At 37.8% G+C, this 19,556-nt stretch overlaps 1 protein-coding gene across 1 annotated transcript in view; it reads right to left on the bottom strand.

The window, feature by feature from the left end:
* Window positions 1–19,556, bottom strand: part of EYS (eyes shut homolog) — a 959,435-nt gene that overhangs the window by 469,556 nt on the left and 470,323 nt on the right. Inside the window, exons 25-27 of the mRNA XM_080584128.1 lie at window positions 16,221–16,317; window positions 15,085–15,192; window positions 14,269–14,414 (exon numbers count right to left, since the gene is read on the bottom strand). Coding sequence (XP_080440254.1) covers window positions 14,269–14,414; window positions 15,085–15,192; window positions 16,221–16,317 — 351 coding nt within the window. The remainder of the gene's footprint in view (window positions 1–14,268; window positions 14,415–15,084; window positions 15,193–16,220; window positions 16,318–19,556) is intronic.

The raw sequence follows: 19,556 nt of genomic DNA, 5'->3' as shown, positions 1-19,556 counted from the left end.
TGGAAAAAATATCAGGAAATAATTACTGTTAAGGAAATGTAGTATTTAGAATATAGGTATGCCTTGAGTAGTGTATTTGGATAATGATGTTTGGTTCACTGAAGTACTGGCAACACAACACCTTTATGACACCTTATGTCAAATGAGAACTTTGCAATTCAGAACTGCATTTTAGGGTGACTGCAGGGAAGTAAATCAGATCCAAGTCATGTAATGAGTGAGACCCAGACAGCTGTTCCACACATTTTTTCATTACAAACTAGAACCAACAGAAATGTTAGGAAAACTACTCGATTCTTAGCACGGAAGGTCAACCCATTCTACTTCAGTGAACAAAGTACTTTTTATGCAGTCGTCTACTTATCTGAACCCTACTGAGATTAAGACAGTTTGCTGGCAAAGACAGCTTTAAAGAACCTAACAGACCCGTGATGCTATCACTGCCATGCTTTCAGAAATATGAAGAACCACAACTTTGCAGTAACTGTTCTAACATACAGCACATTGAGTTCTGCTAAGTGAAACACTCAGCAGTCATTGCTTTAGTTATTTATTGCTGTGACTGAAATACCCACAAACCTTTAAATTATGAATTGTTTTTATCTAAACTCTTCCCAGTCATGGCATTTTTTGAGTTCCAAGCAAAAAAAAACAACACCATCACAAGTCACTATTAAGATATTATTTCCTTTGTAACATCTTATAGAAATATTACAATAATCTAATATAGAAGATTTAGACTTTAAGTACATTTACAACTTATAGAAACCTCAAAGAAATATTGCAGAATCACAGAAGAATAGACACATTGTAATGCATAATGTTCCTCTGTGGTGTCAGCATTAAAGCTGCTTAAAAGTTCCTTTTTTCATAGTATCTGTAGCAGAGCAATTTGTGTGGAAATTGAGATTTCAATCCCCTGGGCCTTGCTAACTCTTACAGAATAGAAACTCCTTTAGCACATTCACAGTAGTATACTTGAATACATTCAAAAACCCCTGCAAAGTTAGACTTGCTGAGAAGTACAGCAACTTCCCTAGCTAGGAGTAACAGCTGTATTACCATACAGCCAGTCTCTTAACAGTTGCATCAGAACTTTTCAAATTTGTTTTGGGTATAATGCAAAGCACTGATTTTGGCTCCAGAAGCCCTAGATAATTTAAATTCTCACCTAATAGCTTACCATAACAGATAAGATCTAATCATTTGACCACAAGCTCTCAGATATTCTCACTGGATAGGACTAGCCCTTAAATTTTGCATTTCAAGCGGCTCCAAAAATTTTCAGGGAAGGAAAATCATCTGCTTCATCTGCTTTACCCTGCAACACTGATCTGATAGATTATATTTATGGTAAGATAAATTAGGATATAATTTTCACTTTGTTTAGCTGGGGACATCACTCATCCCACAGATTATACATAGCTTTCTGATAATAAGAACACCTTAGACACAGACAAGCAAAATTTGGGCTCAGACATAGAAATAAGTTATGGAAGATCAGCTCAGGCCTCAGTAAAAGGCTTCATCATTACAGTTAAGGTTATTTAAATGACCTTGCACTTGTTGAGGAATAAGGTTGGTGCATGGATACCTACTTACAAAAGGTGTCATGTAGCAAGTTATTTCTGCACTGAACTAGTAGCGGATCAGCAAGTACGTTTAAGTATTCTACTTGGCAGCCTCAGCAAAATCCCTACCTTTGAGGCAACCAACCTTTCCATGAAATCCACAAGGGAGGAAAGGTACCCAAGGACTTTAGAAGCCTGTAAAATGAGGAAGGAGCTATCAGCACATGTCTAGGTAGTATAATGAAGTAGTGTTAGAGCCCCTATGAAATATGTGCAAAGCAGTAGCTCTGGAAGGTCAAAAGCACTTTAGCCATGTTAGTATGGCATTATATCTGGCTTTACTGCCATGCCTCTCAAGAGAATAAATTAGGCGGGCTGACACCATGCTGATGCAGTTTTTTTTACATTTAGTCTAGCTGGGAAGTCTTGACCTGTGCTGTACATACAGTATGTTCATTGTTGTCAGCTAAATTAATCTAAGCCATCACCTCCCCCTGTTTTCACTAAAGAATTATAAAAACTGTTTCCAAGTATTTCTAAATCTGCTTGATATGTAGCAATAATGTATAAGATAAACTGACTGAATGCACCCATAGCATATACTGTACTGGATATTTTTTATTGAAAATTTTTTTTTCTACTTAGTATAAATAATTAATAATTGATACACCAGCTACAGATAGACAATATGGGAGAGAAGGCATCACCATAATCTTACATTATGTGTAAGAATCAGATCCAAGACTTTGTTCTGGTCAATATGGAGTGATGTGCGAAAAAGCAGTACTTCGTGCAGAAGTGATTCAGAGCTCTTTATTAATACTGTTGCTGCAGTCAGTGGCCTCTACAAAGGTGCAGGAAACGTGGATAAAAAACTGAGAGAATCAAATTGAGATTTTTCTCGCAGTCAATGATTGCTTTCGGCAGTGGGTACAATGAAAAATGGGTGTAGGTCCTAAAATGTACATGACTGCATGAGCACAGTATCCTTCTTACGAGTATAATGGGGTATCTTCTACATAGATGTTATTCATCAGTAAGACATTGCTTCTCTTCAGCAGTCAAAAATAAGAAGCAGAGCTTGTTCTATTCCTCTTTTACTCCTATGAATCGAGAAAGAAGATGGTTCTGTTTGAAGATCAATAGTAACTAACTATACAGCACATTGATGGAATTGCCTCAGAATTACTATACAAAATACACAAATTGTACAGTAATGAGCATGAAGAACAAACACTTCACATTTAGATATTCATTGCCAAAAGACAAGGATTTTCTTCCCTGAAGGCACAGATCTGTAACCCAAAACAATTATATTTTACTAAACAAGGAGAGTGTACTGTCATCCAAGTTCCTAATCACCAGATTCAATTTGTATACACAGCGAGAGTTGCTTCTGCCAAGCACTCATTATGAATGGGCTGTAGCATCACATATTTTGAACATAATCCGTAGAAAAAATTAGGTAGTTATTGACTTAATGACCTTAAGGACTCTCCTTAAGAGTTTGCATGCACCATAGAGACTTTCTTCCTTACAACTGGGATTCTTAGCTGTTCAGTAACTTCACTGCTTTGAAACTGAAAATATGGACCAGTCTATCTTCCCCTGCTGCTGAAGCTGTGACTATAAGACGTGAAATAAAATCGTCAAAAGGTGACAACCCCGAACTGGCTTTGTGTGGCTAAAGGTTGGACACAGTAATTTAATCATGGGTGCCTGGTTTCTGTTTTGGCATACAGACCACGGGCCAAACATACGAAGGCCTGTATTCAATTCGTGTAATTCAATACCTGATGGGCTGCATCCGAGGGTGCTGAGAAAACTGCCTTATAACTTTGGAAAGCTGCTTTCTGTAGTCTGAAAGTTTACGGAAATTGGGGAAGGTCATCACTCTGAAAAGCCACAGAAACTGGGGGAGATCACCAGCGGAAGGACAAACATTGCACTCATCTCTGCTCCAAAAACTAGAAGGATTATCTAAGGAGCTACAGGCCAGTCAGCCTCACTTCAGTTCCTGGGAACATTACAGAAATGACTTTTTGAAAGTCATTTCTGGGCACCTGAAGGTGGAACAGTCAGCTTAGGTTTTCAAGGGAAAATTACATCTAAGCAGTCTGTTTGCCTTTTACGAGTAAATGGACAGGTATGTGGAAGAGGAGAGTGAAGTGGATAGCACTAATCTTAATTCTAGCATGGTTTTAACACTGACTCCCACAATATTCCCATAGAATCATAGAATGAATGTTTTGAGTTTGAAAGAACACTAAAGATCATCAAGTTCCTGCCCCCCTGCCGTGGGCAGGGACACCTTCCACTAGATCAGGCTGGCCAAAGCCCCATCCAACCTGGTCTTGAACGGGGGTTGCCCAGGGATGGGGCATCCACAGCTTCTCTGGACAACCTGTTTCAGTGCCTCACCATCCTCACAGCAAAGAATTTCTTCCTATTATCTAAAATCTACCCTCTTTTAGTTTAAAGCCATTACCCCCTGTCCTATCACTACACTCTCTGACAAAGAGTCCCTCCCCAGCTTTCCTGTAGGCCCCTTTTAGGTACTAGAAGGCCACACTGTAAGTTCTCACCAGAGCCTTCTCTTCTGCAGGCTGAACAACTCCAGCTTCTCTCTAGAAGTGCTCCAGGCCCAATCATCGTTGTGGCCCTCCTCTGGACTCACTCCATGTCCTTCTTGCGCTGGGGGCCCCAGAGCTAAAGGTAGCCCTCCAGGTGGGGTCTCACAAGAGCAGAGTAGAGGGGGAGAATCACCCCCCTTGACCTGCTGGCCACCCTTCTTTTGATGCAGCCCAGGCTATGGTTGGCTTTCTGGGCTGCAAGCACACAATGACGGCTCACGTTGAGCTTTTCGTCAACTTGTGTCCCCAAGTTCTTTTCCTCAGTATTGTTCTCAACCCATTCTCTGCTCAGCCTGTATTTGTGCTTGTACCCAACTTACGATGTAACATCTGGAACAGTGGACATTTGGATGGCTAAAAAGCAGGCTGGATGGTTGGGCTTAGACAGATAGTATTCTACCTGGAGGCTGCTTAACAAGTGGAGTACCCTAGACTCCTCCACTATGCCCAAAAACCTGGGAGGCCTGATAGTGGACTTCGTAAGTATTTAACCTTGAAAAAATGAAGACATTGAATACCTCCAAGTTTTCCATGTCTTTTGTCTCTAGGTTCCCCTCACCAACAAATAAGGTGTATTTTTTCCTTAGCCTTACTTTTGCTGCCAGTTTACATCTACAAGGATTTCTTCTGGCATTGCACATCCTCCTCTAGTCTTAGCTATACCTGCGCTTGTCCTTTCTTAAATTCAACTCCGCACACTTGGACAATGATCCTATATTCCTCCTAGGGAGCCCATCCCTGCTTCTTCCACCATCTACATGCTCCCTTTTTGCATCTGAGCTCAGTTGGGTGTTCCCTATTCATCCTTACCATGTCTTCTTGACAACTCTCTTCCTTGATCATGGATGAGCAGTAATTTGAACAAAGCTGCTACCAGTCTCAGGTTTGATCAGTTAAGGGATGGCTAAAGACTTTAGTTAGCATTTAAGTGCCTTTGAGGGCAAAAATAATGTTTATGTCCTTTATGATCTTGGCTCTCAGGATTTGTTTATTCAATGAGAGTTTAAGAGGGAGGAAGGGACATAGAGCACTTCAAGCCAAATGCTAAATAAGGTTACACAGTACTCTTGTATATTCCTCTTGGCCCAGGAAATCTGCCAAATAGCATTGAAGCTCAGCAAGTAAAACAAAAAGTGACCCCACCTTTCCTTACACATGTGGCTAACAAATAGCATGGACATTATAGCACTTCTCCAGAGAATGGATAAAGTGAGTTTGTCCCTTCGAGATGGACTGTTCACTGAAAATTCCCAGTATTGATGTGAATGCTCTAATTATTAAAGACAGACCCCACTACCTACATATTTAGTGAAGAGTTTCACAGCGTACATGTGAAATTTCTTCTCAGCACACCAATCAGTTTTGGCCTCTCTCCCTACTCAAGCTGCATCCTGCTTTGATATCTCAGTGAGTGTACCAAGAGATTCCTCCCCTCAGAGGAATGACTATAAATATACAGTCATTCTCTTAGTAGTGTAGTTGCTCTTCTTCTTCTGCATATCAATAACAGGGAGTAAAAACAGAGGTCTGAGGACAGCAGATGCAACCACTGCCAGCTGGCTTGCAGCAGGAAGCTGCAGAAGTAGCTGGGAAGGTCAGGAAGATAAACCCAACTTTTCTCCCTTTTCACTGATAAGTTTGGGGGACTTTTCTGTTAAGTCAGCCCACTGTATAAAAAGCAGAGCAGAATTATTTATTGTCATGTAGAGAAGATGAACAGGCAGTTTTGTGGCCCAGGATAAGGAAAGTTGGAGTACAGACCTTGTATTATAGAAAGAATACATGATGAGGTAAATTTTAAAACAAGGTTTTGAGTTCTTTTGACATAAAACTTAAACATGTCCTTAGTTACTTCCAAGTGGCAGTTTGTACTGATGTCATACAGAAAATAAGACTATAAGGGGTAGGCCTGAGACTACTACTACTGAGATTAAGAGACTAGCTATTTAAGGAATAACTACTGTACTCTGCAGTAACAATAAGTGAACTTTCACAGCAAAAATTGTTTTCATGGTACCTAGTCATTTTTAGGCATTTTTTTTTTTATCACATCTCCAACAATCATCTGTTTGGATCAGAATTTTGAATTTATATGCCTATTTTACACAAATCACATTTTAGTCACTGAAATCTTATTTTGTGTATTGGATGTGGGTACCAAGGTGCCCGTAGTGGGGGGGCTGCTGGGGTGGCAACTGTGAGGAGAGGCTGGGCTGCCCTGTGCTGGACACCAATTATGTACCAATGCACACTGTTCCATCAGACAAGCTGGTGGTGCCTCTGTGAAAGTGTATGTGAGAAAGGGGAAAAGGCTGCATAGGCAGAGTGAGTACTGAGGGAAAAAAGAAGCGTGGGAAACAGTTCTGTGAACACCAAGGTCAGAGAAGGAGAGGAGGTACTCCAGACACCAGAGCAGACACTCTTCCGCAGTCCATGCAGGAGACCATAGCAGAGCAGGTATTCCCAGGACTAACTTGAAGGACTGCCATCACAGCAGAAGACCCATGCAGGAGAAAAGTGTGAGGAGTAGGTAACAGCAGAGAGGAACTGTTACGAATGGCTTGCAACCCACATTACTCTGTACTGCTTGAGGAGTGCTAAGTAGAGGAGTCAGGGAATGATGTTGAGCCAGTGAAGAAGTATGGGGTAGAAGAAAGCTGTTGTTTTAATTTCTTTGCTTCTCACCATCCAAAAATCTATTTTAATTGTCAATAAAATCAATTTTGCCTGAGTTGAATCTATTCTGCTCTTGATGGTAACTGTTAAGTCTCCCTGTCTTTACCTTGACCCATGAGCTTTTTTGCCTTATTTTCTTCCCCGTCTTGTTGAGAAATGGAGTGAGAGCAGCTGGGTGGACATCTTGCAGCTGGTGACTAAATTATTCTTAGAATTATTCTAATCTCTAAAATTATTTAGTTAACCTCAAGATTAAATATATATATATATATATCAGAAAATAAAGACTTAAGAACTAGTAAATATGTCAATGAATGAAGACTTTTGCTAGTCACAGAATCCTTTCAAAAGAAGCAATTAGGCATCATCCCAAAAAACCCTCTAGTCAAAAATGTTGTATTCTAATTAAATTCATTCTGCATCAGACTTTGTGACCCTGACACTTACAGTTTATACTTCAATATAAAATAATTTTTCACGAACATGAAAAATATTTCATTTGAGGCATGTCTGAATCATCTGGTTTGCACTTTGACATAAGGTTGTTTGGATGGTAAGATTTATAAAGAAAAAATGATTAACACCTGAATCACGAAAAAGACCTTAAGGGTAAGTTATCATCATACATTATGTTTAATTACTTATTCCTATTACTTTGTCATATTTCACAGCTGAAGCGAGAGTAATATTAATGTTTTAGTTAACAGGCTTGTTTTTAATATCAATGTGGAATATATATATATGTAGTTTTTTCTTGTATTTCTCTTTGTTAACGTAATTATGTAGCAATGCACACTCAGAATGCAACATCCCATTAATTGATTTGTGATAATGAAGATATAGCTATACTCATTGGTTATATTTCATTATTGTGCTTATAATTTTAAATTGGTGATTATGTTCCATATAATTTCACGAAGAGTAACAGGAGTTTCTCTCGTCTGCACTGTATCTTCAGATTCTGTAACAAAGGTTTATTAACCTGTCAAGCCATCACGAAATTTGTGCAACAGCCTTTCATATTCCTTTGATATTCCTTTGATTTCCCTTTTAAGTATCAAAACCCAAAACACGATCCTCAAAATGTATATCCACTGGAGAAGCCAGTGCCAGTGGTGGGCAAGAGGCTGGGAGGCAACAGTTGACTCAAACTGACCAAAGGGATATTGCATACCATACAATGTCAAGCTCAGCAATAAACATGAATTAACAAAGGGGAAGTCATGCTTGGCCAACCTGACAGTCATCTCCACAGAAGGCTGTCTTAGTGAATGAAGGGAGAGAAGTGGCTGTTGTCTATCTCAATTTTATTAAGGCTTCCAACATTGTCTCCCGTAGCATCAATATAGACAAGTGCCCAATGAGGTGGATTAAAAACCCACTTGTTTGTGATCAGTGGCACAAAGTCGATCCAGATGCCAGTCACTAGTGGGGTATCCCAGAGTTTGATACTAGCTCCAGTACTGTTTAACATCTTTACTGACTTAAGACCGTTTAATGGAGTGCACCCTCAACAATTGCAGTTGGCTGGTTTGCCCTTCAAAGGTACCTTTACAGACCCAGGACAGGACTGAGAGGACTCTCAAAGAATTGAACAAGGAGAAATGCAAATTCCTGTACCTGGGAAAGAACAGCCACGTGAACCAGTACACTCTGCAGGAAAACCAGATGGAAAGTCTCTTCACAGAACACTGTACAGTCCTAGAGGACAACAAGCTAATCATGAATCATCAGTGCATCTCTGCAACAAAAAAAGCCAGCAGTATCCTGGCCTGCATGAAGAAGATTTTTGCCAGCAGGTGGAAGGAGGTGATTCTTCCTCTCTACTCCATATGGAGTCCAGTTCTAGGCTCCCCAGAACGAGAAAGGCAGGGACTTACTGGAGCAACTCCAGAGCAGTGTCACAAAGATGATTAAGGGACTGGAGCTTCTTTCATACGAGGAGAGGCTGAGAGAGCTTGGCCTGTTGAGCCTGGAGAAGAGAAATCTCAAAGGGATCTTACCAATGTGTACAAATACCTGATGGGAGAGGGATGAAGAAGAGGCAGACGGACTCTTCTCAGTAGCATCCACAGACAGGGCAAGAAGCAAGGGGCACTAACTGCAACACCGTACGTTCTGATAGAACTTAAGGTACCGTATCTTTGTTGCGAGGGTGACTGAGCACGGAACAGGTTGCCCAGAGAGGCTGTTGAATCTCCGTACTTGGAGATCTTCAGAATCCAAGCAGACACAGTCCCAGACAATCTGCTTTAGCTGACTTTGCTTGAGAAGTGCATAGGACTAGATGATCTCAAGGGATCCCATCCGACCTAAATGGTCCTGTGATTCTGCGATAAATATGTTTATCTAATGAAAATAACTATTTTATAAAATGAGAATAACTATAACCTTCCAGCAAAATGGAAAATAGCACTGATCATTTTTCCATATTATTTTTTTTAATCTAAATTTGTTGAACAGCAAGTGTCAATGTATTAATTCTACTCTCAGTTCTACTTGTTCTTTTGAATAATTCACTTACTAAGTAACCTACTACTTTTAGTATGAACATGGCACAATATTTAATGCACAAGTGTAGAGGCTAGAGAAATATCTTTACCATAGATTATTTGTAGAACAATGCAAGTGAATATTTTTTCACTGTAGTCCTTATATATGTAGTGAATTGAGTATGACTCAAGCAGTATTTTTTTCAGCTGAAAAACTAATAGAGAATTTACTTGTCTTTTTTTAACCTGTAGTAGAGGATTCCTTTAACTTCATAATTTTTGGTTTTGCTATTTTCTTAAAGAAAGCACAATTTTCAAATGAGAAATCAACTGTTTATTTTTATTTGAAAAAAATAAGTTGACAAAATGCTTTTGCTTGCATTGGTACCTCTAATATTTTGGCCAGACTCAGACCAACTATACTGATCAGTTTTTCAAATACTTTCAGTTGTCCTAACTCTGTTCGTAGCTCAATTATATTTGCATCTTCCCATTCCTGTCTGCATAAATCAAGAGTGTAAATTGAGTCTGAGTCTTCAAAGACTATCCAGACAGTCTCAGACGATGGAAGCCCCCAAAGGGAAAGGCATTCAAATGGCATCTGGGAGAGAAAAGAGCCCAACAAGTAGAATGAAACACTTTTAGTTCTCTCTTTAGTTTTATATGAAGACACCTAATATCTACATATGAGCTGAGTGTCTAAATCCACAATATAGTCTGCAGAGATTAAATAAAAATAATCATGAGAACTTCAGAGATTGATTCCGTCAACGCTAAAGGCACTCAGGGAAGGATTAAGTCACCTAAGTTGGTTTACCACATCATACGAGAAGGCCTCTGGGATCCAATAAAATAGTGCAAGTCCTGTAGTTACTATTTAAAACCCATGACCTTCTGGAGGGTCAGCTAGAGACAAGATAGAATATGCTGGGGGAAGTGTAAAATAGTATAAGACAACTGTGTTTAGACAACTAAATCTTGATGTCAGGATCTGACAGCTGAACAGGCTGCTAGAATCCTGTGACTGTACTATCTCTCTGCTGATGATACTGGGAGCTTAGACAGACAGCATATTCTTGATGCAAAGACACATAAATTTAAGCACTTTTTTCTAAAACTGATTCTTGCCATTCATGCTTCATTATGTCAGGAAAGTTAAAAGTAGTTTTACTATGAATTGAAGGGACAGATATATTGCAACAGTATTTGTAAAACTGGGAAAAACTAATAGCTTGTGTGTGCTTGGAAGCGAGTGGTCACACTAATGTAAGGAGACAGGATGTAGCTTTAGCATGCTGAAGTCACTGATCTGAAAGAACACGTGTCTGTTCACAAAGGTCATTTTCAGAAACAAAGACGATGTATATCCTATATAAACAGTTGCTGAAGAGCACATATAAGTACAAAAACAGCAGCCACTTTCATGGAGTAACACTGGCCAGCCAAAGCAAATTAAAAAAAAAAAAGGCAAGAAGGGCTGAGCTGGAGACAGAACGTTCGTATTACTAGGTCATCTGCTGCTTTGATGTAGCCTTGCTCAACAGTGTGATTGAGGATGACTAAACGTATGAAGGGATAATGCAGAAGAGGGAATGCAGTTATCTCTAGCAGGTATAAAAAATTGTTGATTATTTTATATTATGCTTTTGTTACTTTTCTCCTCCTTCTAATATAGCACTGCTGTATTAAGTCACTTATGACTTTCCCTTTCTCACCAGGGGAAAAAAAAAAGGTTTCTTGAATGCCTAGATCTCTTACTTTTATTTTCTGGGGCAATCTCTCTACAGGTTAAGAAGACCGTTGTTGCTGCCACTTAAATCCTGACACAAAGGATACATCTGTGCACTTGTCATCTCAACTGTGATAACTTTTCGTAAAAGTCTACATGAGCTGCACGACAGCAGATCTTAACAGTGCTCAGAAAAATGTTTTAATATTAATAAAATATTTTTACAATATTTTTGTTAAACAGCTATTTAAAATGAAATAAGATGTTGAAAAATGTAAAATGAATAAAAAATCAGGTAAATTTACAGAAAACGCATAATTTTAAGTAATACATTAGCTATCAAAATTCTAGAGCCTACACAGTAGAGATCAGTGTTTAAAGACTGCCTTAAGACATTAAGTTACATTATGACCAGAAAAAAACATTCAAAATGTCTGATGAAAGACTGTATTTTTAGAATAAGTTTCTATAAACAAAGTGAAATAAAGTAACATAATTTGGCCTAACCCATTTGATGTATTATTGTAATGACTAAGTTTCTAAAATCTCAAAACAACCAGTGAACTACTTTACAATTTTGTATGTTTGTCAGGGAAACATACACTTAACACATGCTCTTTGTTCACAGTGACACTGAAAGTATTTTTCTGCAGTATCTGTTTCAGTGTAAATAATAGGAATATTTTGTAATCATTTCACATTTTAGAAACTGTACAAAACAAAAATTTTAGAAGGCATGTATCCTCCACAGAAGAAAAAATTAACGTACAAATACTGCATTTCATTATCTGTAATCTGATCTCATCACTAGGTGTAGTAAATTATATGACATTTGATACATTTTTGAGCAAGATTAAACAATATAACTATTGTTAAGCTTGAATTTACTCCTTCTGGATCTAAAATTACACCCTCTACTGCTCTTCTTTCCAGTACTAACCATCCCTATGTACTCCATTTTTTGGAAATGTGATGTGTCCTGGGTGCTAAGTCCTAAGGAATTATACGGCCGAGCTAACAGAATGACAAGAACAACTTTATAATAAAAAAAATGAGACAGTATTATCTTCATTAGAAGTGATACTATTACATTACTTAAAAACAATGGAAAAGGTGAGGGGTTCATCTGTTTGACTAAGTATCAGTGTTAGGTAGAAATCCAATTGTCCATACTATTATTTGGGTATTACTCAGTTTTATAATTAGTAAACAAGGTAGGTGGCAATGTTTGAAGCACATAAGGAAAACTTCCAATGTTAGTATGCTGTCAGAGCCTTAAAATACTCAATGATACTCATCCAACTGCACAGCATATTGAAGTGGAATATTCCCAACAGACTGACTCATACCATCTAATTTTACTGAAGTTTTCTTCATAATTCTGAAGAGCGATGTCTTGCTCTGAAAGACCTTGCTTTGAAATCAAACTACTTTTCACCCACGCTTTAAACTTTTTCAAGATTATGTTTGCTTTCACCAAGACATGAAGATGCTGCACACACAGCTTTGCAACTTTTTCTTTAACCCTTATTATGCGTCAGGTTTCTAAAAGCAACCAATACCCCCAACACTTTGTATTGGATGAATTACTCTTTGACTCTTGTCCAACTGGTACATTCCATAGCGGATGTCCACTACGTTGCACTTTAAGCGTGAAAAAAGCACTCACTGCAATGAAGTGATGGGCAATCTATCACTAATTTTTGAGTAATAGTCACCAGGATATCACATTGCCCTTATCAGTAAATAACTAACACTAGATAACAAACAACTATCCTTATTAATATACTGAAGAATATCGCATTTGTAGCAGATGACTACTTGTAATAGAAAACAACTATGATAGCTGATATAAAAACAAAATGAAAAACACCTATCCTTCCAGGGTAAGTGTGTAAGAGAAATGAACTCAAGTCAACCTTCTTAGTCAAATAATGAAAAACCATTGAAAGAAAATACTTGCAGATTGCATGTTCCTTTTCAACTTGGAGTCTCATAAGCCATTCAAGTACAGATGTTTTTTATGAATACAACTGGAAATTCTTACAGAAATATACACGTAAAGCTGAAGACAATTGTTTAAAATCTAGTAGTTAAAATTTTACGTCTGCAGGACCACTGGCACCACTGCATCACTGCACCACTAATGAACCAAAGTGTTTTTGATACCCAAGAAGTATTATTATTCAGAACACAGCGCTTTCTGCCGAGAATATTCTGGGAAAAATGCTTTTAAAGTTTTAGGCAAGAGAATTATACAGATTTTCCTAAACTTTGCTGAAATGTCATGAAAAATGTGAAGAATACTGTACAAGTGATACATGCACTAAAGTCTGTGACAAATGGAAGGTTATACAACCATACTGGTATTTTCTGAACTGTACTTCACTCTGTAGACAAACTACATTCTTCTCAGTTAAGGGGATGCCAACAGAATCCTTCCTAGTCTTCTGAACTTATGTGATATTCATCACAGACTGGAATGTGTATGAAAAAAAATATGCAGAAATCATGCAACTTGAGGCAGAAAACTATAACCACTTCTTCAAGCACAATCATATGACCCCAAGTGTATTTAGGTTGCTTAAACTGAATACATCAAAACATTAAGCATGAATTGTTCTGCTACATATAAAGCATTTAAGTAAATGTCAGCATCGTTTTAGAGAAATTTTAGTACATCTCTACCCATTAAATATTTTGTCATTAGTGCTGTAAAAATGTAAAGATTAACACTAATAGCAACACGGTCAGCCCAACAGGTCAGCAAAGTCAAAGCGTTACTATGGTTATGTGCAAATCTAGATGACAAGGTAGCATTTTATTGTGTTTGTAAAATTTACTTTGTATCTATGGTAATACTTTTTCTCAGTTGATTTCAGAAAACAATGATTTACTTTGCACTATACAATCTCCTTTAAATGTGTTTCAGCATAATGTATGAGTGAGTAAAGAAACTATAAATCAACACTTAATTTAAGTAACACCTTGACCTACTTAGCAAGAATTGGATCAACGTCCTGTTTGAGTTAATATTGATTTATCCTACAATAAGCAAAAGATCCTGTGTCCTTTTCCTTGATTTAGTTGATGCCATTGCTATGAAAATAAAAACAAGTAAAACCTGTGAAATAGCCCTCTCCACTGTGGTAGAGAATGTACCATACCTGTGAATCCAGGAGAACAATCACACTGATAGCCTCCAAGCCTGTTGATGCAGCTTCCTCCATGCAAACAAGGCAAAGTTTCACACTCATTTACATCCATCTCACACAGAGACCCATAGTATCCAGGTGCACAATTACAGAGGAATCTTCACAAAAGAGAAAATTGGGTAACTCAACGCAAGCAAGCGACATCACCTATTCTAATATTCTGAAGCTATAGGTATGTTCTGATGTCAAACTGCGGTCCCTAGTCACCATCCATATTAATATAATTAACAGACTCCTCTCTTTTCCATGTTTCTAAACAATTTACTGTGTTGGCTTTTTTTTTTTTTTTTAATTAGTAGGAAAATTGTGCTCAAAAATTTCAGCTGAACCTACAGGAAGTTACATATGGGATAACATTTTGTCAGAAGTCTCTGAAAAACTGTAGTGTTGTGGATACAAACACAAGATACAGTATTTTTTTTCTTATTTATACTTAACATTATTAGTAAACATTTACCTTAGAAAACTTCATTGTTGGGAACTGAAAAGAGAGAGAAAGCAATCTAGCTGAAGTTCAATTCTTCTATTTCACTTTTATTCCAAATTCAAGAAAAAGGAGGAAAAGAACAAATTGTGCCAACGACTTCCCTTCCACTTTCCTCTCAGATCACATAAGAAACAAGTAGCTGGGTCAGCAACATTTGCTGACCCCATTTTAATAGAGAATCTGTGTCGGCTGCTGAAGGCCCCTTCCAAACCTCAATAGAGTGAAGTACACTTCACATAATTTTTTTTTTTTTTAAATTTCATTTATCTGTAGTAACTAACCTGTTAATGAGATCAAGGCAAGTTCCATTGTTTTTGCAGGGTTCTGATAAGCATTCATTAATCTCCACCTCACAAAGTGTCCCAGTAAAGCCATGCTGGCAGGAGCACCTAGCAAAGAGGATGTCATCATTTTACTTTTCAGTTTATCATAAAAAGACTCCTGAAAAATATGTGGCATATTTTGGGAGGTACAAATCAAAACGTTCCTTTTTTTTTTTTTCTTTTTTTATGATCATTAGAAAATTCTGTATTTCAACAAACTTCCTAAGTACAGTGGGTTCAGCCTAGGAAATAATATTTTTACTATTATTAGTTGAAGCCACAGATTTTGTGCTGACCCAGCTGTGCAGGGGCTCAGGGCTTGTCTTGACCTGAGGTGGTTTTTGTTTGTTTTGAGACCTACCCTGGAGCCAACTGACTGATGCCTCCCCTTGCTTTAGTATCAGATCTGGGATTGGCACCTACAGAGAGGGTGTGACACACTGGGACAAGCATGGTGTTGCGAACAGTAGCCCCTTGTGTCCATGGGGGCTGCAGAAGCTCGTAAGCAGTGCAAAGGAAGCAAATCATGATAATGAAACACAGCTCCAAGCAGGTACAAGACTGAAAACCATGAAACATCCACCTAGGAGACACTTCCAAATGCAGGTCACTTGCGAAAACGCTGCCAGTTCTTCTTGAGAGAGATTGAAATCACTGACCCCAGAACCCAGACAGACTTTGTGAGGATGCTCGTAACAACAGACACAAGGGCTAGATAATTGTAGATAATTGTAATTTCTTACCTAACAATTTTAACTATAGCTTTATGAAGCTCTTTTGTATTAATATGGACATAAGTATTAGTATGTTTGTAACTGGATCAATAATAGCTGTTTTAATACGTGAATAGGTTGTTAAGATTTTAATTAGCCTAACAATAAATTATTGGGTCCATACATATGACATGTCCCTTTTTGACCACAAGATTCTGAATGTAACGTAACATGTAATGTGTCAAACCCGTAACAAAATAAGGACACATTATAGCACCGAAGGGCGGCAAACATAATACAGGCAAAGGATGAAAAGAATAGCTAAAAGCTAACTAGCAATTTATCATACTGAGTATCTGTTGCTCAAATAATTTTCCTCACCTGTAACTGTTAACCCCGTCCACACAGAGACCTTCATTCTGGCAGGGATGGGAGATGCACTCATCACTGTTAACTTCACAGTAAGTACCTTCAAATCCTGAAAAAATAGATTGTATTAACTATGAATGAGTGAATTCCACTACACGATTTGAATATAAAGGTCATGGATCTTCTTGGGAGTTGAGTTATCTGAGCTCAGGATCAATTTTGTTAATGCACGCGTCAGGCTTGAGAAAACTCAGCCACTGTAGAAGCTGCTGAAGAAAGAGCCGAGGAAAACATCAACTACTCCTTCTCACGGGAGCACTTCAGCTGAGGCTCTCTGCCCTTTGAGCTGTGTTGCAGCTATGCCTGTGACCATGTACCAGTTCTGCTTCCTGACTCTTGCTCCCTGGCTGATCCCTGGCTCGCTCCCCTTGCTGATCTGCTCCCTGGCTGGACCTTGCGCCCGCTCCACTGCTACATATTTGACTGGTGATCTGGCACCTAGGCTGACCCTGGATACTGGATTCAGTCCTGCCCTGCTCACCTGACTCACGTATTGTCAAGATGAGATCCTCGATGGTGAGGTTCCTGCCCTGGCATGCTTGGTTCGACTCCTGGCTCAATCCTGCTTGTAGAGCAGCCAGCCCTCACTGCTCCCTCCCTCACATGCTGCACATCAAGTGCACATCAAGTGCAGCAAGTGGATGCCATCCTAAAGGAAGTTTCTCCAATTATTTTATTCATTAGCTTCAATCGGTTCATCTCCAGAGACTAAAAGAAGCCTTCAATGAACCAGAAAGAACACATTTGGATGTAGCTCCTGGATACTGTGAAATGCAACCGGTTTTAAAGGACTTAAAAGGCTTTCTTGGGGCGTGCAGGACAATATCAGAAATGAAAAGCTAATTCAAAAATCTAGAGCATAATAAAGGTTAAGAGAGACCAAATTTATCCAAAGCAGTCAGTAGTTGAGAAAAAACATTTAGCTGGTTCTACTACTTACATGAAGAAAAAATATAATTCATTATGATCTTATATGGAACAGCTTCTTATTCTTTTGTGATACTCGGTAATATCTGAGCAAGCATCTCCTTCTAAAATACCACAGCTGTCATTAAAATACATAAAAAGGAAAATGGAGGGCATTCATCATTCTGCTTCCACCTGACACCCCAATTGGTTATGGATGTTTTATAGTCTTTTTGAGGTAAATAATACTGAAGTGAAAACATAAAGCACCATTTAGACACATTTTTGATTGCAGTAGTACACACTATTCCAGCCCATGGCAAAATATAGCTACCTTGGAAAGACATAAATGAAATAAACATAGAGCAGGCATGGTATTTTACCTACTATTCCTACAAATGGAGAAAAATACTGGCTTCATTGCATAATTTAACCAGTTATTTACTACATTATGAAATAAAAGCTGTGTTCAATCTAATATTGAATATTATCTTTTTGTAACTGAAATAAATTAGCTTTTTTTTTTTTAAAAAGTCCATCTCATTTTTCTTAATGATACATGTTAATCATAAAAGACACCGAACTATTTAGATGACATGTTTTGAGCTACAATTTAAAAGCACCAACTTCTGAATTCATGCGGCAACACTAAACAACTTTAGCCATGCTGGCAATTTTTACAGATTTCAGCAAAAACCTTTTGCTTTCAACTATAACTGTTTAGCAGAAACACGCAAATCTTCTTAAAAGGACACAAAAATATCAGTGTTTTATACATAATTTCTGTATGCCTGTGGTGTAGTATAAAGTCTGATAAAAGAATGTTTCAATGAAAGCATATTGGTTAATAAGCCAATTTTAATTCACTGCTGATGTATGTTCTCAGAGAAAATTATGAAAATAAATACAACTGTGCACATTGCTTGTACAAACAATAGGGGTCAAACCTCAAAATATGTACTATTATGTTAGGATCAAAATACCTGTACAACGTGTACAAATACATTTGGACAGCAACCAATCACACTGCTTTTGGATCCAAAAGAATAGTTTAAATGCTCACATGTAAAAGGAGTTGGCTTAAGGAGAGAGTTACCCTCGTCATTCATTTACACAGTGCTGTTAAAACTATGAGAGACCTCATGGGTCTAACACGCATGGACCATGTAGTTCTTGTATTTTACATGACAGTCAAACATGATTTGAAGTGCAGTGTAACACATTAGTAAATTTTGTATAACTTACAAATGCTGCCACACATCCAGGATCTTCTGGAAGACTTAAACTAAGATCAATGTATGGCTGCAATTTTTTCAGTAATGTAGATGTTTCCAGATTATTTCACATGGGGGGGAGGGGGGGAAACAGACGTGTTTTCCATTTAAACTGACTTAAAATGTTTAAAATGTCAGACATACTACTGAATCTAACATTTAAGTTACAAAGAAACTTGCAGTAAATAAATAAGCATTCACTTAGTGGAGCCAACAAAATATACTAGAAGACTTAATTTGTAGTTTATACGGCAAATATATTTCATTCATTTGAATTACAAAACACAATCCTTTTTATTTTAAGGAAACTATTTTGTAAAGCAGCACATTACTTAAAAGCCTGAAAATATGCATGCTGCTGTAAGGTACTGTTACTGTAACAATATTTAGTATTATGTGTAGGAAAGTAATATGCACATTTAAATGCAAGTACTTTCTGCCTTTGCTAGTGCAAATCAGTCAAACTTTGGATCTGAACTATAAATCAACAGCACATGTAAATGATTTGTTGCAGCTCTCCAGCCATATACTTAAACAGGTAGCTTTTCCACATCTCAAACCTGGGTGACACATTAAAAATGCAATTTTTGACCTTAACGCTTTTTATATGGAAAACCTGAAAGCTTTCTGAACTCGGTTCAAACTACTCTGAACTTCTAAATGAAAAGCTGCATCTAATCAATAGGGAAGAGCAAATGGCACGCACTGCCACTCTGGAATACAGAATTGCATTAGATACCTTCTCAAAATTTCCAATATTGAGTTTAAGAAATTATCTTAACAGGGATGGACAATCAAGTGTTTTTTCTTTCTTCTCTCTCCCCCGCCCCTCCATGGGTCTAGCCATAAGGAGTAGATGAATGTCATTGTAATGACAAATAAATGGTTTTTACTTGCCAAATATATTTTACATTATTTTTCCTATGACATTTGGGAAACTGAAGTAAGATAGGAACAGAATCTCATTGGTATTATAGAATTTTCAAATAGGATCTTTTTCACAAAGTAGTTATTCACTTTAATTTTTACAGAAATTCCAACGTCCTGTGGTAGTTTTGCCAACACTATCAACGGATGAAGCATTAAAACTTGTTACTTAAGTTGGGAT

Source organism: Anser brachyrhynchus (genome assembly GCF_964034855.1).
Source record: "Anser brachyrhynchus genome assembly, chromosome: 3".
NCBI classification, from domain to species: domain Eukaryota; kingdom Metazoa; phylum Chordata; class Aves; order Anseriformes; family Anatidae; genus Anser; species Anser brachyrhynchus.
The sequence above is the reverse complement of the archived record's forward strand: the minus strand, read 5'-3'. Positions and strand labels throughout refer to the sequence as shown.